Source organism: Telmatherina bonti (genome assembly GCF_933228915.1).
Source record: "Telmatherina bonti genome assembly, chromosome: 6".
Lineage (NCBI taxonomy): Eukaryota > Metazoa > Chordata > Actinopteri > Atheriniformes > Telmatherinidae > Telmatherina > Telmatherina bonti.
In genome coordinates this window covers 30,490,334-30,514,199 of record NC_136624.1, presented here as the reverse complement: position 1 = coordinate 30,514,199, position 23,866 = coordinate 30,490,334, and the positions used below count along the sequence as shown (strand labels likewise).

General features: G+C 38.2%; 1 protein-coding gene across 1 annotated transcript in view; it reads right to left on the bottom strand.

Annotated features, from left to right (window-relative positions):
• The window catches only part of cacna1da (calcium channel, voltage-dependent, L type, alpha 1D subunit, a), a gene marked incomplete at both ends in the record, with an annotated part of 56,841 nt that extends 34,252 nt beyond the window's left edge, over positions 1–22,589 (bottom strand). Inside the window, 6 exons of the mRNA XM_079242531.1 lie at positions 158–351; positions 2,368–2,520; positions 3,152–3,324; positions 5,957–6,096; positions 21,552–21,657; positions 22,285–22,589. Coding sequence (XP_079098657.1) covers positions 158–351; positions 2,368–2,520; positions 3,152–3,324; positions 5,957–6,096; positions 21,552–21,657; positions 22,285–22,589 — 1,071 coding nt within the window. The remainder of the gene's footprint in view (positions 1–157; positions 352–2,367; positions 2,521–3,151; positions 3,325–5,956; positions 6,097–21,551; positions 21,658–22,284) is intronic.
• Between the last annotated feature and the right edge of the window lie 1,277 nt (positions 22,590–23,866).

Genomic DNA, 23,866 nt, shown 5'->3' with positions numbered 1-23,866 from the left:
AAGAGCTGCCTCAGGAAATTATCATCTGCTTCATCATCACATTGTCAGTCACATCACTGCTGTGTGTATGATGATAAGACACTTTGAAGCCGAGGGCGTGTATCTGTCACAGGTTACTGAGCAGGGCGTGCAGAGGTACAACGAGTATAAAGCTCACCCAGTACAGCACGTCTGTCCATCCCTCCATGGTGATGCACTGAAACACCGTCAGCATGGCAAACAGAAAGTTGTCAAAGTTGGTGATGCCGCCATTGGGACCTTGCCAGCCTTCCCTGCACTCTGTGCCGTTGTGGCACTGGCGCCCATGACCTGAGATCGCACATGGAGCTGGTTCCTCTTCTGCTATTGCTTCTGCAGAGAGATTTTTAATCATCAGGCTCTTTGTGTTATCGTAAAATAATGCATTAAATATGATAGTTTCTCACTTTGTATTTACATTCAGGAAGCTACAGTCGTCCTCAGATTTATTCATACCCTTGCATTAAAGAAAAGGCTGAATTTACAAATAACTGGAGATTGCAAAAAGGAACAATAACTAAAAATTTGCTAAACTATAATTTATTGATTTAAGACATTGTTTTTTTATTTAATTGAATGAAGAACAAACAAATCAGTCCTGGACAAATTAGAGCTTTTTTTTTTATGAACAGTTGGAGAAATCACCTGTCAGCAGGTGCAGAAGTCTGATTGAGAGGTACAGGAAACACCTGATTGTAGTGGAAACATCAAAGGATTGTTCTTCAAAATATTAGTTTATGAGTGATGTAAAATATGTCATTTAATTGTATTTGCGTTAAAAAAAAACTCTTTTGAACCAGAATTATAAAATAATGTAACGATTTTCATTAAATTTTTATTTTATTATTACTTTTGTTTATTTCATCTTATTTCACAGGCAACTGTTTTTTCCTTCTTTACAGGGAGAGTCTGAATAAATTTGAGGACGACTATATGTGTTCGTATAAAGATGCACTACGACCAACAATGCTCAGGACTTTTTAAAAATACAAAAAAGGCTGAGTTAATGTTTGCCCCTCGTCTAAAGTAAAAGGTTTCATCAATTAGAGGTTGATAAAAATCTATTTCATTAATGCACAGGGTTTAGATACTTGCATTTCCATCTAATATGACCTATCAGAGAGGCACGTTGTATTTACAATAAAAAATTAACCTTACAAATCATCAAAAACAATAATGTAAAAATGACAACTTTTTGCACATTGTCATACTTGAAATGGCATGCAGTTGCAGATATATTTTAATTTTTTAATTTTTTTTTTTTTTAAAGAAAAAAATAAACATGCCGAATTTTTCAAGCAATAGAAACACTGCAACATTTCTCTGTATACTGTAAAAGTGGTGCATACACAATGGGGAGTCACTGGTTAATTAATAATATCAATATTAATATTTTCATTCTTCCTATTATAATTATAAAGATTTTTATTTTTTATAATTATTTTTATTTCATTTAACATTTAAAATAATTATTGTTGCCATGTTAAAATTATTTATTTAATTGCAGTAATGACTTTTTCCTTATTTATATTTTATGTTTCCCATTACTTATTGCCATTACCATTCCTATTATCATTACAGCTAAGATTATTTGACTGTATGATCATTATTTGGTCTTGCATTTATACTGATTTTAAAAAAGCCTACATCAGTGACAGATTCACAGGCAAACTGTACTTGGCATAGTTTTTTTTTTTTTTTATTCTTGAAAAGACATGGTATTACCTGCTTATTCAGTAGAATAAAGATAAAATTAGCCAGTTACAGAGTAAAAACATGTTTCACTCTATGTATCTGTTAATATGTACTCTAGTGGTTAAATATATGGTGTAAAGTTAACATGTTAACAAATAAAATCTTCCTCTGTTACTGAATAGCCGAACAACACCTTTTAGCTGCATTGGGAGGGTTTATAAGCAAAAAATAGTAATAAAACTAACTCGGGAAAGCTGTATTGCCTCGACATATGCATTTTCCAAGAAGACCATATGAGTGTGTGGGTGAGCTGTGCCTCAAGCGGATGACCGTGCAAAGCAACATGTGATAAGCTGACACTGGTGCAACAGCAAAAAAGATCTGTTTGAAGATTAATGTTCAGAATCGATTGAGGCAATTAAAAAAATACGCACTTTATTATTTGAAACTTACAATCCCAAATAGGAAAAATATTGAAAATCATTATTGTGATGAAGCGATATGGGGAATAAAATCTGTCCTATGCCTCAGTTTTACAAATAAACAAGGCAAGATCAGCAATTTTATAAACATATTTTGATGAATTCTTAAAAACAAACATATTGCATAAAAGGCTGGTTTTCTTTATGTTTAAAGACTGCCAAGAGCACTTACCAGAACCAGGTATGAAGCAGGATGCGTGCATTTTACCAATGAAAAGCTCCAACCCGATAATAGCATAGATGATGATGACAAACAAGACCAGGAGGGCAATGTGCAGGAGAGGGACCATGGCTTTAATGATGGAGTTCAACACCACCTGTAAACCTAAGAAAAGAGGAAAATGAAGAAGTCAAGTTGATCTCTGTGTGGCTGAATGTTTAAAATACAATTATAAACACTTAGATCTGCTGGACTCCTTTATGAAAACATTAACAGTACCTGCTACAGGTACACTGCATCCTTTACTGAAGTCTAGTTAATTACTATGGTATAATATAGTTTCAAATTCATATTAAAGGTAGAGATGGGTCATAGTGAAGTCTTATGTAATAGTTTGCAATATGTATACAAACACTATGTTTTTCCTTTAATCAGAAAAAAGACACTCCACTCTCTGTAATAGCATTAACAGCTTTGGTGTTTGTGCACATCTAACTGCAACTCATCATAATATTAGATGTGTTTATTCTCAGATTATTTATTGTTATTACACTCAGAGCACCTGTCTCTGAGGTACTGACAAGGATGCTGAATGGATGCTTTTGGTAAACAGTCTTCTGAGACTGCACTTGGACCATCTGGACTTGCCGTGCGACTGTTTACTCTCCTCTTGATTGCAATGGGAATTAGGGAATAATACAATTATATAATAAATAGAGTAGATGAGGCAAATGTTTCTCACACTCTGTTAACTCACGCTGCCTCTATACAGAGCTCAAAAGTTGTTACCACTTACTGGGTACTCCTGAGACCAGCCGCAGGGGTCGCAGCACACGGAAGGCTCGAAGGGCTTTAACGTCAAATCCACCTGGCTTACCACCGTGCCCATGCATCGACGGATGGGGTTCTTCTCCTTCGCCTTCTCCCTTCTCATCTTTGGTCAAAAGCTCCAAGACAACACTGAAAAGTCTGGTAGAAAACAAACTTATTATTAGATAGACAGACAAGCAGACTGATAGATAGATAGATAGATAGATAGATAGATAGATAGATAGATAGATAGATAGATAGATAGATAGATAGATAGATAGATAGATAGATAGATAGATAGATAGATAGATAGATAGATAGATAGATAGATAGATAGATAGATAGATAGATAGATAGATAGATAGATAGATAGATAGATAGATAGATGGAGGGCTGCATCCCCACAACTGCTTCCTACTGTGGTCACAAAGTGAAATCAACACCGAACAAGTCTTTGCTGATGAAAGTGGACACCTTATTACAGTCAGAGAGACATTCCTCACGTTGCCAAGAGGGAAAGTCATCTAGACTCATCCCATCAAAAGCTGTGGAGTAAGAGCGGTGAATGAAGCTGCCGATAAGAGCTGGAAGGAGTTCTGATGGCCTTAAAGCGCAGTCTGCTCTGACTTCTGTTTTACTGAGTCACAGCTGGAAGACTGACCGTCCGCAACTGGGGGGGCTTCATTAGTCATCCAATCATGCTCAAAAGAAAAGTCTCTATTACATATTGACAGCTTTTTATCGAACAAGCCTGAGTAGAGCCAAATAATTTGCCAGGATTCTCTCCCAGTGACTCTGAAGCCAGTGACGAACCAAATGCTTTGCTCCATCACAATCCAAATGTATAGTAGCAGTAGTGTTTATACTTTTGCCACAGCTGAATGAATACCCTGTTGTAGTAAACTAGACTTGAATTTCTTAAAGCCATTCGGTGAACCATGACACTGTATGACACATTGTGTTTCAAATAATTTATTTTTTATTAGTTTAAATTCTTTAAAGTTTGGTATTAAACTTAAAACAGTGATCTATTAGACTACTGAAAGTTGCAACAGTGAACAGCCTGCGAAGCGGCTGCCTTTTTATTCAGCCCCTAATAAAAACCAGCCCTCAACCTGATCTCATTACTTCGCCTGTAATAGCAAAATGTTGCAGTTTTATAAAAGAGGAATTAAAAATTGCAAATTGATGTTTTATCGCTCATATTTCCACAAAGGCAGAGCTGATGTCTCACCACATGATGCAATGCACTAGCAAAGCCGCTGATTTGGACACAAACACTTAGAAGGAGAGAGCAGTGTTGATAAGAGGGACTAGTTTGTAAACTCCCAAGTTTAAGACCCTTCAAGAGGACATTTTTCTACTTTGCTCTAAGTTGCAATGGTTAACTTGAAATTGTAGGCTGTTAATAAATATAAATTACTGAGGTAAAGTAAGTATAACCATGCCATGTGACATGACATGGTTTTTGGCATGTCACATAGTTTCAGGACATATTGCTATCTTCAATTTTCCATTCAGAATTAGTTAGAATTGAAGGTTTCGAACAAAAGTATGCAAGTGTCCAACACCAGCTTTGTTTGGAGGTGTCTTTTTGATTATCTGCTTCATCTAACCCTTTGAAATCCTTCAGTTTTTGTTGAAAACAGGTTTTTATGGATAATACTTGTTCTGGATCAACTTTCACTAGACTAAAAAAACAGCTTCGGTGATAAATTTAATTGATGACTGGTCAGAAATAGGTGTTCACCAAATCCACAGTTATGTATGTAGTCTGCATTAGAATATATCATTCAAACTTTCAAATCACAAGTATCTTAGCTTTCAAATAGATTACTACATGTGTAAGTACTTGGAAGGTAGACTGCTTAAAATGTATATTTGTATTTACAGTTGCTCTGACATCCCATACTGTACAAGCAAAATTATCTCTAAGTGTCTTTCAGTTGATTTAGCAGCAGTCTTCATCAAACAAGCAGCCTTCGTTGCGTTTGACTGCATGGCAGATCAACCCAGCATGCGGCACACAGACAGAGATCTGACCCAGCTACCCACTGGACTGTGTGTATTAGAGGAGAGATAGAGGGAAGAAAGAGAGGAAGGGGGAAAAAAAAGAGCAAAAAACAGAAAAGCTGCAATACGGATGAAAATAATAAGAGGAGAGTGTGCAGGAGATGGGAATGAGGGCAAAGTGGGATGGGGATGTGCACAGTGCGGACCATCTGAAACACGAAAATAGGAGGAGGAAGTAATAAGAAAGAGCTGCAGAGACAAAGCAGAGGAGGGTGGAAGTGTGTGACAGAAAGACAGTCAATGAGAGGAGAGAAGAGGGAAAGATGGGAGGGTAAATAGGAGAGGAGATGAAGTATGGAGAGATGGTGACTCACTCCAGTGGTGGTAAAGCTCTGATTTATTCTCTCTGTCTTTTCTGGGTCATATACTGTGGGTGTATCAGGGTCTCTGTTAGTACTTGGCCACATGGAGCTGAGGCTTAAGCAACTTTATCTTGTCCCCTCACAAATACGTAAAACTGTCAAACTGAGATCAGGGCACAAACCCAACAGACTAAAAATAACCAAACCTTGTGACTTTGCTTTAAAAAGACACAAAATGTTTAAATGAGTTGGTTTCATGTCTATTGCACAACAAAAGTATTTGAATTCGAAGATTGGTTATTGTTGTAATTTTATTTATTGATATTGCTGATTTTTTATGTGGAGCACTTTGGAAACATATTCTGTTTTTAAAATGTGCTTTATAAATAAAGTGGATTGGATTGCATTGGACTTACCCTATTACCACGATAACGAAATCCAGCATGTTCCAGCCGTTTCTCACATAAGCATTCTGATGCATCACCAAACCATAAGCGATAATCTTCAGGAAGGTCTCAATTGTGAAAATGATGAGGAAGGCATATTCAACTGTTTCCTGTAGACACATAAAAAATATTTACAATGACAGCTGCAATAAACAGTCCAAAAAAAAAAGTCCATAACTTTATTCACTGAGTGGGAAACACTTTACGATATGCATAACTTTGTAAAATTGACAGGTTGACATTTTAAGTGCTTACCACTGCAAATACTTTATCAAAACTTGACTAACAGTGAAGTTTCATGCAAATGATATGATTTAGGAACATACTGTCATACTAAGCTAAGCTGTATATGGTGTCCATGCACACTGCTGGCATATGTAGGAGATGCAGTAATCAGCAGTCACCACAATGCAAGATCCCACATATCTAAATTGTTCTGGCCCGATTGTGGATGCTCGGCCCATGTACCTCAAGGATTGACAGCTCTTTGGTTGCCTGGATCTGGTGGCCCACCCACTGGCCAGCACGAGGCCACTTGCACACAGTGGTGACCCAGAACGTTTTTACACCTCTGGCATCAGATGTCAGTCTAATGTTTACTTTAATCAACCCATGTGCCATGTTTGGGTCAGACTAAAACTACCTCAGCAACAGGGATAGTTATACCAATAACATCCATTTTTGACTGAATAACTTAATGACTATTTACTAAATAACACTATATAAAGAAAAATCAATCAAAAACAATTAACAATTCAAAATCCAATTAAAAAAAAAACTGTAAACTGAAACATGATCAGAAGACAAGTACTGCAAGAGTACAATCGCTCTTTACAACATGCAAAAACATAATTATATGCATATAACTGCAGTTCACTGCAGGAGAGGAACAAGGTTTTGTACCAAGTGACGCAACAGAAAGAGAATTAGGACCAAAGTAGAAAACTGGTTCATGTGTCGAGAGATGGCCAAGAAGAGCAAAGAGTTTGTCAGTTGTCAGATGGATGGCCATTCTGAAGTTTTATTTGTTGGTGGTCAGGGAGGCATCAGCAGACAGTCTTTTCAGAATAGTAAATAGTTATTTAATTTCTCAGCACTCAAATACAAAGTTGTCCTGTAAAGTAAGGAAAGGGTAGAACCGCATGTTTTTCAACACTTAATGGCTATGAACTTTAAAACCTTTGTCATATCATAACTGTTGACATACCATTTGTCAGCCAGTAGTGTCGGCTTGATGCCAGACCAGGCCAAGGCTTGTGTTGTGTGGGATGGGATGGCCCATCAACTGGACTCTTGAATAAGGTTTCTGCATGTTCCTCTTATTCGGATTCATTTTTTTCTCATGGAGCAAAAACAAGCCTGTAAGGTTAACTAGTGATTTTAAATAGACAGTAGGTAGACATCTGGTCGCCTCCCTGTCTGTGTCTTAGCAGTGAAATGGACTGGCCTGACAGTACCCCACCTTTTGCACAGTGACAGCTGGGAAAGTCTTCAGCTGCCTGTGGTTCAGCTTAACAAACGTAATTAAAAATATTGCTTCACACCAGCAGTTTTTAATAGAAATTACCAGAATATTATGAAATTCTGGGCCATTACCCCTGTATTAGATAGTAATCTGGCTTCTAGCTCTGCATTTCAGTGAATGCATGACCCAACAGCATTTTTTGAACCCAACAAAATAAATGTGCATAAGTTTTTCAAGTTTTAGGGTAAAGTCATGTGACACAACCAGGATATCCCAGATAACTATTACCTCCTGCACCATTGGGTCTGGCTATCTTATTAGCGGATCAGGGTTTTTATTGTTAAAGTGTGACATATGACTTTAAAAGAGCACATCAAGTCAACTCATTGCTTTCTTTTCAGTTACATGTGATTTGGACAGCTGATAATTATATGCACCTTCTATAACACCAATGAAAACCAATAACTTAAAAGTTTATGTACTTCTGATCTTCAAAGAGCTCAAGGAAAAAAAAAAAAAGATCTTTTCATATTCCAATAACAGGGATTCTGAATACGTATCATGCCGGACAAATGTGACCATTGTGCGCCAGTGTGGAGGAAGAAAGGGCAAAAAACACTACGAACAAAAAGGAAAAGAGAGTAAACAAAGTGACACTGAAGAGGGGAAAACTGATTCAATAGATTGAAAAACCGAGCAGAGAGCTCTTAAGGCATGAATGTATTGGAGAGGAGCGGAGGTTAAAAAAGGAACAAACACACACTAGATGAAATGGCTTGGATAATCAGTGCTTTTTAGAGGTTATGTGGAGATTAGAAACATGATGTAACTCAGTTGTGCTCCTTTCTCCGGTTGTTTCAAAGGCAGAGAGAACACAGGAACATTAAGCCATGAGGTTGAGGTCGGCTGAGAGTGAGGCTGACAACAGAGGCACACACAGACATGTGTGTCTCACTGCAGCGAGGTGTGTGAGAAACAAGGTGTGGATACAACATAGGTGACTCAGCTTGTTTAGGACAGTCCTGGGACTTCCCTAGAGACCACAGAGAAATGCTTTTCATCTTTATTTATAAGACAGGTCAGCGCAAATGCAGCACATAGCTGAATATTTAAAGTATGTCTTTCAGTGCAAAACACTAAATACATAACAGAGAAGAATTTACCTTCTAACCCAGGAAACACACAATGCAAGCTAATGCAAATATACATCTCACTTACAGTAGATATCAACCTCCACTGCCAGGAGGAGTCTTTCTGCTCTCTGATCTCTGCAGACACCATAAACGCAAGAGCACCGCTGTTTTCCCAACAGCTAACTGCTGATTGTGAGAAGCACTTAGCCCAGAATAGGAGACATGGGCCTCTTTGTTACTGAAGTAAAAGGTTGACTTAAGCTCAAGGCTGCTGAATCTGTGACGGAGCATCTCCCAGCCGCAGGGGGCAGAGAGAGCAGAACGATTCATGCGAGGATGGACGGAAAGTGACAGAGAGACAAGTGAACAATTTTTGAGGCATTTATAAGCAAAAAGGACAGACTGTAAACTGATGCAGCAGTTTAACATAAGTGCCTGACAAACAAATAAACAATTAGATAATTAAACAGAAAATGACAGCATGTCTTTAAATTGTAGAAATATTACTTTTATGGTGAATTTTAAAGAAAAGTATATCTAATAAATCTTTCTGTGTCTAAAGCAGTACTCAAGTAGTATGTTTACTAATATTATTTTGTCAATTAAAGCTTCTTAAGCTAAAGTAAATTTATGCAAAGCATGTTGAACTTATCAGGAAATGGTAACCATCTCCCATAAACTTAAACTGCATTTTATTCATTCATCAGTATGTTGAGCTGTAAGAAGAAACAGAAAATATGGAGAGACAAGAGAAAGACACCAAAGAAAGCGGCCTTTGGGGATGACCATAAATATCTCTGACTCATCTTAGTTTATTTGTGCTTTAAAGGAAGAGCTACTGTAATACTGTGTGTTGCCTTCTCACACACACTTTATGCATGTTTCAAGCAGTAAACATGTTTGCTGCACTTGCTGATATTCTCTCTGGTACATGCACAAAATCTTGGTTCATGAGGCAAAAGCACATTTTCAAGTCCTTGAATACATCCTAACGGCAAAGTGCTAAACTCACACTGCAGGATGCGACACAGCAAGTCCCTCTTCAACCCCCTCCCATGGCCACAGTCCCAACTGGACTTCCTCCGCCACAGGGTGAGTGTTAACATCTACAGGCACACTCAGTTCATCTCACAGCTGATCAGTTCACTATGTGACATATGATGCTGCTAACCCGCTGAACCATGCACTCTCCTCCGTAACTCGCCATATGACTGAGCCACGCGGACAGCAGTAAAGTGAACACATTAACAGTTCAGAGTGGCATGTCCACAGTGCTCATCTGCAGCAGTTTATCTTTCCTGCAGAGGGCATTATCGTAAGAAATGGAAATAGAAAGATAATTTTTAAAAAAGTCTTTCAGTTATAGCACCATGAGTTAAAGACTGATATCAAAGTAAAACTCAAAAAGATCCTTCTGGAGGAGAAAACTAGAAAACAGAAACTGACAACCTTTGTATACATCTTGCATGAGAAGAGCAAGACAAAGAAAGATGCGGATTCAGCCACAGAAAGCTAAGTTTAAAGTAGGAATCTGACTTTTTTTTTTTTTTTTTTTTTTTTTTTTTTTAAATAAAATGAGGTTGAATGAAAAAGATGGCATTCATTCTGTTTATTTGTTTAACAATGACAGAACCGGCTGAGCATTAACTTTATTAAGATTGAAACAGAAAGTCAAATAAAACTATATTTTCCATTTTTCTAACAATTTACATTCTAAAAAACAAAACTTCCTCCGATTCTTCAAAGCAATCTTTCTAATAATATAAGCAAAGCAAGGCTGTTGTATTTATTGTCCACAATCACAAAAAAGCAACTCAATGTGCCTTACAGACAACATAAATAAAACAATAAAAGATTAAAACAACAGAAATAGATAAATATTTAAAAGAATCAAATAAAATAGTACAGAGATAGAATAGATAAATTTAGGTGCCTGCAGGACCAAATAAAAACATTTTCAGCCAGTTCTGAACATTTCCACGCTACACATTTGTCTCACATCTTCAGTCCGACTGTTCCAGACTTTAGCTACTTAACTTTCTAGACTTGTTTAACGACACAGTGAAATCTTTTATGTGCATTTCTAAAGCCGATGCTGACCAGCAGAGCTCCGAGGTAAAAAACGGCACCATACAAATTTTTAATACCGAAAATTGCTTGATGTTGCAGCAGAGTTTCGCTTTCATTGTACTACAAACACACTGGTTGTTTTCAAAGTGCACCATCACTGATTCAGCAAGGAAACACAAGAAGATTTAAAGGGAGTAAGGGACAAAACAAGAGTCACTGTAAGATTGTCTTTTGCTGGCTGGAAAGAGCCAACAGATCAGGCAGGATGGATGCCGAATTAGCTGTCGATGGGGGTGCGCGTGACGAGGAAAATGGCAAAAGTTCTGGAGTGGGTCTTTAAAGATCCATCATCATCAGCATAAAGGTCCCATTTTTTTCTTTTTACCTCAGCTTCTGCTGTTTAAGCAAAGAATCTTGAAGAAGCAGAGCAAACAAGTGAGAGAGGAGACCGAATTTTATCATTGTTAGACCTCATACACAGGCTATAGGGACACACACAGCTGTTAAAAAACCTTCATAAAGTTTGTTTTGCATTATACGGGACCTTTAAAGTTCACATGAGTCCATTCAACTTTTAAACATTGTGTCACTTATCAAAAAATAAACCTGATTATAAGAACGATACTTAAGAGGAAAAAAAACTCCCAGTATTACTCCCAGTAGACATTTGTATTTTATCTGAAAATATAAATTCAATACATAAATGTAGTAAAATAATAATGAACGTTCTGTACAACTGCACACCAGTCAGTCTAAATCTGCAACACTGACAGTCCAGAGCCAACAGCGAGGCTTGTGACCACAAATCATCACTATAATCAACTCACTTGATTGTGAAATTTAAATGAGAAATAATAAAACATTTTATGTTTTAAGCTTAATTCTCTTGTTAGGATGAAAATATTAATCCCCCGACACAAACCATATGTATAATTTGTGAATCCTGTAACAAACACATTTTGCATGAATGCATAAAACAAATTTCATGTTTTACTTATTTCACAACCACCTGATTGTTACTACACTGTATGTGCGTGTCATCTGAGCATGTGGCGGCAAGCCCAGAGTCACAAGAGTCATAGTGACATGCATGTTAGATATCTCTGTATGACCAGAATGCTTACACGCAGAGCAAATACAGCAAGCTGAAAGCCATACAAATGTTGGTGAAAATCATATGTAGTCCAGAGTGAGGAACACACACTTTGTGTAAGCTATACAATACTGATATTGTCCATGGGAGAGTTTGACTTGAGGATTTGTCCAGTATGTTAAAGAAAAAAAAAGGGGGGGGGGGGGGATCATATCTATTTATCTATCTATCTATCTATCTATCTATCTATCTATCTATCTATCTATCTATCTATCTATCTATCTATCTATCTATCTATCTATCTATCTATCTATCTATCTATATACATATATATATATATATATATATGCTTTTAAATGCACATGTCCAACTGTTAAATGTTTCAATAAATTTTGCACAAGTTGCTGTTCTCTAACAAGGAGCTTAACGGCAAAAATCACGGCAGGTGTGTGATCCTTGAATTGACCAATAAATGTCCTGGTTCAATTAGAGCTGGTGTTTAAACAGTTGTCCTCATCATGCTGTTCACATTTTGACATCATGAGACCAAGACGACACCAAACAATGGAACAACAGTCCCTTGCCATTGCGATGCTTCAAACAGGACGTTCTCAGACAGAAGTGGCCACTGAGCTTGGAGTGTCATAGAGTGTCATCAGCAGGTTGCAACAGAGATATGGAGAGACTGGAAGAGTCACAGAAAGGCCTAGAAGTGGACGTCCTTTGGCCACATCCCGTGCTGATGACTGCTACATTGTGAACACTGCCCTGAGAAACCTGATGATGAATGCCACTCAACTCCAGGCACGTTTAAGAGAGGTGAGAGGCACCCAAGTGTCACGTCAGACCATTCGAAACCGTTTCCATCAGCGTGGTCTGCGTGCTCGACGACCTGCACGGGTACCTGACCACACCACCAGGCACAGGCATCATCGTCTTGCATGGGCCAGGGAGCATTTACGCTGGACGAGGAACCAGTGGGCCTCTGTGCTGTTCTCTGATGAAAGTCGATTCACACTGAGCAGAAATGATGGCCGGCAACGATGTTGGAGACGTCAGGGAGAGCGCTATGCATCAGCCACTGTTGTCACCAGGCGAGCTTTTGGTGGTGGCGGTGTTACAGTGTGGGCAGGGGTGTCCAATTGGTACAGAACTGCCCTACACTTTGTGAATGGTACAGTGACAAGCCCATACTACCTGAATAACATCATTAATCCAGTGATTGTGCCCCTACATGAACAGCCCAACCATGCAACACCCCAGAACCTCAATGACCTGAGGGCTGCCCTTCAAGAAGAGTGGGATGCCATGCCTCAGCAAGCAATAAGTTGCCTTGTGAACAGCATGAGACGTCGTTGTCAAGCTGTAATTGATGCTCAAGGGCACATGACAAGATATTGAGACGTTCAAATTTTTTGTTGTGGTGTAACTACCATTGTTGTTACCTTTTGTGTTGAATGAATTTTTTGAGATGAGGAAATCAGTAGTGCATCCTTCTACTTAAATGTCTTACTTTTATGATATTATATCACTGTAGCATGAACATATTGCATTTTCCATAAATTTCACCTGAAAGCCAAATATCCCTAACTTTTTGTGAGTAGTGTGTGTATATATATATATATATATATATATATATATATATATATATATATATATATATATATATATATATATATATATATATATATATATATATATATATTTATATATATATATATATATTTTTTTTTTAATTAATTTATTTTTTTTTTCTCACTAAAAAAGAAAGATATTCTCACTCCCCTGCCAGCATCTCTGTTTCCCCTTCCCTGTCTGAATGGATCAGTCAGGGCCATCCAGCCAAGCCAGCCGAGTGAAAACAGCCAGCATTTAGTGCTCCTTCACTGCCTCCTCCAGCAGGTTTCAACAGACAATAAGCGTGCTTGAATGTGCAGTCTATATTAAGATGGCTGTTCAAGTGTGTGGTGTGCATGTGTCTTGTGCAGCTTTTAACAAGGCCTATTGTGTTATGAGTGAATTATATGTTTAGATGTCATGCCACACACTGTGTAACTACTACATCTGAGTATACACAAAGTTGTGCACTTTTAGGTTTATATTCATGTGAAGAACTGTGGGGGTTAACAGAGGTTCTATGAAGATGTGGCTGTCACTCTGCTAAGTAAAGCACAAGGGCAGGTCGGCTTAAGGAATGGAAGTTTGTCCCAATATGAATCCAATTTTTTGGCCCTGATATGACCCATACCTTCTGGCTAAAGAGGATGACTTCACTCCATGAACGCCTGGCAGCACAAATGAACCAACTCCTGAGGGATGGGACTCACCCTGAATGGCTGACCAAGGGACGAACAGTACTCAACTGAAAGTCCCCCACAAGGGATCAGTTTCATCCAACTACCGCCCAATAACCTGCCTCTCCACAACATGGATGCTCCTGTCAGGCATCATAGTGGCTAAGGTAAGTGGGCACATGGATCAATACATGGCAGAGACACAGAAAGGCATTGGCAGAGGAACCAGAGTAGCCAAACACCAGCTGCTGGTTGACAGAAAAGTCACCCAAGACTGCAAAACTAGACAGACAAAGCTGTGCACCGCCTGGATTGACTACCGAAAAGCCTACGACTCAATGCCACACATGTGGATCCTGGAATGTCTGAAGCTGTACAAGATCAACGGCGACATAAGGACCTTCGTTGCTAACTCTGGCTGTGGCAGACCACCCTGGAGGCCAACTGCTCAAGTCTCCATCAAATGTGGCATTTATCAAGGAGATGCCCTGTCCCCACTGCTGTTCTGTATAGGCATGAACCTCCTCAGCTAACTAATCAACAACAATCCAGCACCTCACAGCAGGATGCAAGATACTGGCAGGCAAAGAATACATAGAGCACCATAACCAAGTAGCTGGCATATTGTACAGGAACATCTGAGCAGAATGTGGACTGGAGACCCCTAAGTCCTCAGGGAAACCTTCAAAAAGCATGGCATGTCATATCACTCTTATGCTGATGACTGCCAGATGTACACGTCAATCTTCAAAAGCAATTGCTGCCTCCTGACACCCTTACTCAATATTGTCTTTGTGACGTCAAGGCCTGGTTGGCTCAAAACTTTTTTTAATTAAATGAGGAAAAGATTGAGATCCTGCTGTTGGAAAACTCCCTCGTTGACTTGGGACCGGTTCAAAATTTTGCGCTTTCAAAGGTCACCAGCCTTGGCTTCACAATGGACGGTGATTTTAAGCTTGATAAACAGGTCAATGCCATTTTATAATCAAGTTTTTATCACCTTCATCTTTTATCAAAAGTGAAACCTTTTTTTTTTTTTTCATGTTCTGGAACAAGTTTTATTTCTTCTCGACTGGACTACTGCAACGGTCTTGATGCAAGTATCGGCCAACAGGCTCTTTCACGCTTGGAGTTAGTCCAGAATTCTGCTGCACGACTTTTAACTGGTACCAGATAACATGAACACATCGCACCGATTTTAGCTTCTCTCGACTGGCTGCCTGTACGTTTTAGAATTGATTTTAAGATCTTATTGTTTGTTTTAAAAGCTTTACATGGACTGGCCCCTCAATACATTACAAAATCCCTCCAAATTTACACCCCAGCTCGCACCTTGAGGTCTCAGGGTCAGTCCCAGCTTGTGGTGCCTAAGTCGAGACTTAAGACAGGGCATTCTCTGCAGTCGTTCCGAGACTCTGGAATGCTCTGCCCCTCCATCTCCGAGCTGCCCCCACAGTGGAGTGCTTTAAGTCTCGTCTAAAGGCCCACTTTTATTCTTTGGCTTTTAACACTGTGTGAGTTGTGTGGTCCTCTGTGTCTTTAATTTGTTTTATTGTTCCTTTTAATTATTTTATTGGGTATTTATTTATTTTTAATTGTTTTACCTGTTTTTATTATATATATATATATATATATATATATATATATATATATATATATATATATATATATATATATATATATATATATATATTACATATATATATGTAATTTGTTTTATTGTTCTTTTTAATTATTTTATTGGGTATTTATTTATTTTTAATTGTTTTACCTGTTTTTATTATGTGTGTGTATATATATATATATATATATATATATATATATATATATATATATATATATATATATATATATATATATATATATATATACACACACACACATATACATATATATATATATATATATATATGTATGTATATGTTCATCAAATTAAATAACTAATATATTGCAAATATTGTGATTTGTATTTGTATTGCAAATACAAATCACAAAATATTGTTTTCACAAAAATAATTTTTGATGCCTTTTTATGGTATGACATATTAAAATAAGCCCATAGACAACACAGTGTCCTTGCATTTTGTGATGATAATGACTGTTGGCATACATTTTAAGAGGCAACAAAGACTGCTTTTGGATATCGGAGTGGGTTAGAGAATAGAGCTACACACACAACAGCTGACTTCAACCGAGTTTTTAAGCAGCTTTACTCACAGAAATACCACTGAAATCTTACTAAAATGTCATTTTAGGATTGAGTAGCTTGTCCTCATTATTGTCTGAGGTTTTATGTTTTTTGGTTCTATGTTATCCTGATGCTCTCATTTCCATATTTTATATTCAGTGTTTTTTGTGTTTGGTTGTGTTTAATTTGTGTTGATTTTATGGTTGTTTACTTTTGTAAGTGTGTTTGTTAGGTTTTAATATAAATATGATTTAAAGAAAAGTATCAGGTTCAGTGTTACTAGCTCTGCTGAGGTTCTACGGTTTTAAAGGTTTAAACTACAAAGTGAGGATTCAGCTCATAAAAATCATCTTGTGTTCTGTATGTGCTGGTATTTGCACTGCAGCTGAGCAGAGAAACCGACATATATGCAGCAGTAATAAATCCAAACCCTGAGCTCTGCAGATGGCCCACAGTTCTTTTCCAAACTTGAGGTCCTCTTATGCAAAACACTTTAAAAGACTCCTAGCAAACTTGAGCCAGACAGAAAGCACATCCTATTGCAACAATCCCTTTACATACATGATGCCACAATTAATCGCTGTATCATATGTGGCGATTGATTAATCATAGATATCTCTTAAAATATCCCTCACTTTCCATTAAGGATTATGTCAGAAATACTAAAGTAGATCAGCACAACTTGCACACAGATTGAATACAAAGTTACACAACATCAGAAGGAATTCTGCTGAAATGGGACTTTTTGGTTACTTTAGAGCAGTGGTGTCCAAAGTCGTTCCTTTAATGGCCGCTGTCCCGCAGCTTTTTGATGGATCCCTGTTCTAGCACACGCGGCTCAAATTAAATGGACCCAGTGACCAATGAAGTCCTGCAATGACTAATTAATTTGAGGCTGCTGTGTTGGAACAGGGATACACGGAAAACCTGCAGGATTGTTATTCAACATAGAACTGCTGTCTGAAAACGTCTATAAAACAGTTTGCAGGTTTTTAAGAAAACAGTTGATCACAGAAAAAGGATATGATTTTTTACGCATACAAAACAGGTTTATTAACATGCTGGATGTCTTTTATCATTTCAAGCGTGCATTCATTCTATAGTATTATAGCATTTCTCATTGGCCATTGTGCTGACAGCTGGTCGTTTTTAGGCATTTGGTTATTTTTAACATATCTATGTATTTTTCAGATGCATAAAAATAGAGGGTAGCAACTTTTGATAACAATATGCCCTGAATCGGTCCAAAGAAGTAATTATGTTACATAGAAAATGGAACAACATAATTACATGTAATTTTTTAACTGAATATACCCAACATGGTAACTTATTAATAAGGTGAACAAGATATTAAATAACAAAACATTATGATTTTTTTAGATCTCACACCATTTTAAATTATGTTAAATTATTTTATTGACATTTTTCATAAGCAAAGTGAAGCTAATTCCTGCTTTTCCACTTTAAGCAGTAGCGTCTGATGCTGCTCTGCCATTCTACACAATCCACAATCACATAAACAAGAGCAGCTCTGACTCGTTTTTCTCTCCTCTCTCTCTCGCTCTCTCTTTCTCAGTCAAACACTCATGTGTAAACACACGCTCATGCTTGCACACACACGCAAAAAATACACATTCAAGATAACAAGCAGGGACAGTGCTAGTGTGAGCAGCAAATGAGCAGTTACGTTAAGTGACTAAACACATTCTTTTACCATCATCTCCACGGGAGTTCCCAGTCCAGACGTTGCTGCTTGTGCCAGCCATTACACTCGCACATACAGAGCCAAATGCTTTATTCAACTCACACGTGTTCACATTTACACGCTTCTGCAACACAACATGTAGCCAAAACACTGGCATATAAACCTTAGCAGCTTGACTCATGTAATACATGTAATCTGCAATCTTGTTTTGACTTCGAACCTGTTATAAGAACAAAATAAACAGACTCAGGAGAATATTGATTTATAGCTGTGGACAATATGTGGTTAATAAAAATGTTTTGAGTAAATCAACACCTAAAAATTGTTTTCACTTGAACGACACAGAGCTTTAAAAGCGCAACACAAAGGCAACAAGCCTGGTGAAGACAGATTATTATTACTTATTTAATTTTTTATTACTGTTTATTTCTTACATTTTCTTTTTTATTTGTTTATTCATTTATTTCATTTTATGTGCATGCTTTTCCTTTTTGTTGCTTGAAATTTTAATTTCTATGAGGGAGTCATCCCAAAGGGATCATAAAGTCAAGTCGAAGTCAAAGTCTAAAATAAGGAACTGGCTTCTTTGAACATCAGATTTTCTCTGATTCAGCAAAGAAATGCAACAAGAATAAAAGAGAGAAAGGGATAAAACAAGAGTAACTGTAAGTTCTTCTTTTGCTGGCTGGAGAAAAGTAAACAGCTCAGGTAGGATGCAAGATGGATGTTGAATTAGACATTGATGAGGGCACATGACTGTGAAATTGGCAAAATTCTGTACTATGTCTTTAACAATAATGCAAATTCTTTGCCTCTAAGAAAGCAGCATGTAAATTCAATATATAGTAGGAATTATTTTTAAAAATTTATTTATTCAATTAGCTTTTGTTTTATGACAAGTCATTGAAAATTCAGCAAAACAGGTGCTAAACTGGGCTACAATTAGTAAATTAATCTAGCATTTCCTCACAGCTAAATACATGCCCATATCTATTATCATTGTAGCCACATTCCAACCTCTTTAACGAAAATATATATACTGTGTTATCAGATTTAAAATAAGCTGAATGATGGTTGCTTTTTATTTACATTTTGTTGAAAACCTTGAAGGAATTTATTCAAATGACCTGTATCAATTAAATTAATTTAAGCTGGGAACCTTTTGTGAAATTCAAAATGAGTGCTTTGTTAGTTTGATCATGGGCAGCTCAGTCTTTCCCTGTCTATTTGTCCCCTGCTACAATAAATGGCTCTGTGGCTCAAGAGTTATGCAATAACAGCAATATGGACATGGACACAACCTGATACCAGACGCAATTCACTGCATGTTGCCTTACCAATGATGAGCTGTATGAATCATATTCATCATGAAAAGGTCATTGTTTTGCTCAGCCACCTTCAGCAGGAGCTGCCTGGGGTGTTGAGTCTCAGATAGATAAGTCAGAAATGACCTTAAAGCAAAGGCAGTGGTGCTGCAGACTATTTGTCTGTCCCTTAGACAAAGTGGGTATGGAGGAGACATGGTCATGTGCAGGATGGGTTGTGTGTGCACTTTTTAATTTCACAGTGGAATGACTGAACAAAGAAAGAGCAACACGGGTGTGATATGAGCCAGAGAAGATTCAAAATATGTCAAGGTTTGTTGTCGCTTTGCACACGTGCATGTGTGTGTGTTTGTATGCTGGCTGTTACTCACTAGTGCCTCCTGGTGGTACTAGGACCCCAATTTTTTTGCCCTCTGTTCTGCCTGAGGAGGAAATTGCTTTCTATTTATAATGAGCTGCTGCATTTAACCAAGCCTCACTAACAAGACATGCAGACTGTTAAAGCCTTCATGATTCTGCAGCAGTGTAATGCCGAAGCAGTTCTGCCTTGACACTGTATACATGCATTTATTCAGGATTTTACCCCATAATTTAATGATAATGGACAATGCACATAAACTCAGAATGCACTTATGAAAGAGTTTATATGTCCCCAAACTCTAGACATTAGCTTAATGCTTGGGTTTACTCTTTGTGTTGAAAGCTACACCACATTTTAATGTGTCACTGAGTAACAACCTGCATGGTTCAGTAGCTGTGTGATACAATTTGATCCTTGCTTTACACGTTAGGCTACACAGCGCCCCGACTCAGGTTTCACATCAGTCCACAGTCCACCTGTGAGGCTGCAGAGCAGAGTGTTAAATCGCACCCCTCACTACAGTCTTGCCTGCTGGCTGCTAATGAAAACTAGCTCAGCATTTTTCTCCCTCAAGCTCCTCCTGTGACTACAGCCTGAGTTTTGTAGAACAACTGAGGCCAAACCCGGCACACCTGCCCTTTAAAGTACTCTACCGTTCAGCCTCGCTGAAAAAAGAAAGATTGCATTATTCCCCCTCTGGTATGATTTAGTGTTGACACAACAGAATTAAACCAAAGTACTGTGCAAGCAATGTAATGTTGTCTGAGGCACTGGAAAAGATTGTGTGTAACTTTGAGAAAAAAGCATGGATTGAAAAGATAAAGGAGGCACTTGCACATTTATGCAGCTTTGCCATATCTATATGTGTTACTTGAAGCTATAAATCACTTCATATCTGCTCATCAGCTTGTCCTTTCATCCTAATGACCTTGTTTATGAAGCATGCAAGCCACGTCAGTGATCTTGTTTGGTCCAGGACCTATTCAGACAGTTAGCTATTAAGTTCATTCTTAATAGATGCATGCATAAATTCAGACACTCATAGTGTAAGAAACTACACAGCAGGTTCAGATTACATCAATAATTTAAACAGATAGCAGTGTCTATACATTAGCTTTTAGCACACCAAGAAAAAAAAATAAAATGTGGAAAGTTGCATATTTATTAATGAGCTGGAGTAAATCTATCTGGTCATTACTTAAGTAAATGCTTAAAAGATGTTCACATCTGTGAACCCCTGCATAAAATTGCTATTGACATTGTAGCATAATGCTTATGATGCAAAATGCACCAGTGGTTTAAAGGCTGTGCAAGAAGTAACGGTTGAGAACAAAGTAAGCACCTCCTCATAATATACACACGGTTCATTAATAAGGCAGCGGAGCTGTAATTTAAAAAAGAAAGTACACTCATCCTCAGGAGTGGGAACAATGCTTACAACACTACATCGCCCATAATTCATCATATGGACATAAATGTACAAGGTGCGCAGAGTGGTGCAATGACAAGAAAATTCTAAAAATAGAATGCTGAATAAAACCTCTGTACAGGAAAACTGTGACATGATAAAGCACCAGGTCCAACGCTTTCTCTCTGTAGGCACAGCATATTCTTTGGCTCTGAATAATGTAGCTATATACTGAAAACGATCTGAAAGTCTTGCTTTTCCTGCAAAACTACTGACTATGTCTATATTTCACATATGTAATCAAACTTTACCACCTGAGATGGCATTAGGCAGTGAGGACACTCTGTAACATGACACTATTAGATAATAATAGAGAAATATTTACAGACTAAAATCCTCTTGTTAATTTTTGCTTTCATGATAGTAGAAGTCTGAAAAACCAAAATGGGTAATTTAAAAAGCTATGTAGAAGTTATGGCCCCTGGAAAAGCCTCAAACAAATAAATAATGCCATTTTACTCACCAGATCATGGTTTGTGGAGTTGGAATCATCTTCAGGAAAAGGGACGTAGACAGCTAAGGCCATGCAGTTGGCAAAAATAGCAATCAATATAAAGATATCAAATGGCCTGAGAAAAGCTGTTAAGGAAACTGATAAAACAAAATGACATAACAAATAAAAACAAATGACAAATGACATACAAATAAAATGAAAATGCAGGAATTGTGTTACTAATGACAATATTTAAGTAAAGTGCTGTATTCTTTGCATTACTTGTCTTTTAACCTATGAAAATAGAAGTTTCTTCTGGGTAATGAACTTGCTGTCATTTAGTACCTTTAGCTAGTTTTTGTTTTACACTTTTTTTATTCTCTTTCATTAAGGACATGGTTTCCAAACAGTCTGGAACATCTCACCAGTAGACTAAATGTTTCTACCTTTACTTATCTGGCATCAACCTAAGAATGAGTGCCTGCTCCTCTGTGTTATTTTGGACCGTTCAGTTACCAGTTAGAGCAGACTAAAACTAACCTGAACTTAACTGAACACAAAGACAGATTGGTGCAGCAAAGCACAGTATAAAAGCAGTGTGTTTTTACACCTTATTGAGACTATAGAGTTAAACTGGTGCCCAAAAGGCTCCAACTGCTTAATTTCCCCTTTAATAAGTTTGGTTTAATAACAAAGGAGGGATCTTTGTTCAAATCATTAAAAAGCCACACATGCACCACCACAAGACCACAGTAAAGGATACTTCCACTCCACCAGGCTGATGCAGGCCCTGCGTATGGGGTTGTTGAGTTTGAGGCAGAACAGAGCTCTCGGTGGCCTGCTGTTGGCATTACTGCCCTGTTTCTTGCTCTTTGCATACTGCTGCCGCTTCTTCTGAGCCAATGCACCAACAGGGATGGTGGTGGTGGTGGCTGGGGCAGGTGGAGCGGCAGGAGCTGGTGGTGCTGCGGGTGCAGGGGCAGGGGGCGGAGCCGGGGCAGGGGTTGAAGCAGGAGGAGCTTCTGGGGCTGTGGGGGCTGGGTCTGGGGCTGGCCCGTTGGCGCTCATGGTGTTGGCGTGGCTCTTTGAGGAGCATCCAGCAGCATGGATCTGCCAGGGAGGCTAGAGAAGGACAGAGTAGTCTGACCGATGAGCTGGCACTTCACCAGGGTGAGCGACTCGGATGCTGCTGGCATAATTTGCCTCTGAAAGGAAAGATGTAAAATAAACAAAAAAGATTTCATTAGTTCACAAAAATGTGGTTGTTTCAGCTTGTAATATTACATATGTCATCATGGCAAAATATGTCCCAACGTTGTCTGACTGAAGTAGGAACAACTACAAAAAGTAACTGAGTTTTTTAGGACCTACTTCCTCAAATCCTGTCAGTCCATTTGCTCTTAGATAGATAGATAGATAGATACATACTTTATTAATCCCCCGTAGGGGAAATTCAAGTGTCCAGCAGCTGTACATTCACACAAATTCACATTCAGTACAGGTTAAAAAGTTAAAAGTTACTAGCAATAGTAATAAAAAGTGCACATGATCAGACTGAGCTGTTACACAGTCTTATAGCAGCAGGAACGAACGACTTCCTGAACCGTTCCGTTCTACACCGTAGGGAGAGAAGCCTGTCACTGTGGTTGCTCGTCTGAGCAGACAGACATTGGTGTAGTGGGTGCCTGGTGTTACTCTTCTGTCAGCAGATGAATTATCTCTCTGTTGAACCACTTTAGTGCAACAACGGTGGAATAAGTTGTTGCACAGCAATCAAAGTGTGTAGTTAAGTTTGCACGTTTAAGGTACGGCCCTTTGTGGGGTCCTAGAAATACAGTTGACAAAGGCTCCCATGTTAAGCCACCGTCACCTATTATATGTGAGTGTTATACTCGGAAATATCTCTTATAGTTTCTTGACAAATATTATTTTTGTAAATGGCTTTGACCCATGTTCTCCCTTAGCATGCATGTGTTAAATCAAGGGACTCTGGCTTAAGTCCAAAAATATTTATAATAGATTAATTGGTGCTTTTAAATTCTCCTGAGGAGGGAGAGTAGGTGTGTGTGGTTGTTTGTGTTTGTTAGCACTATGATGTGATGGACCACGCCTCTCCTTTGCAGCTCCTCTGCAACCCTGGATAGATGGACGGACAGATGGATGGATGAATGAATAGGTGTGATCCATGAACTTTGATGTGCACCTCTATATAAAATAAATCACCTAAATGACCTAAGTATTGTTTCAGTCATAGCCACACTAATGGCCCATACTGGAAAGAACAGAAGCCTCCTCCAGCTGGACAGTGTGTGCCGACAACAAAAACCTGCAGAGGAATGGCTCAG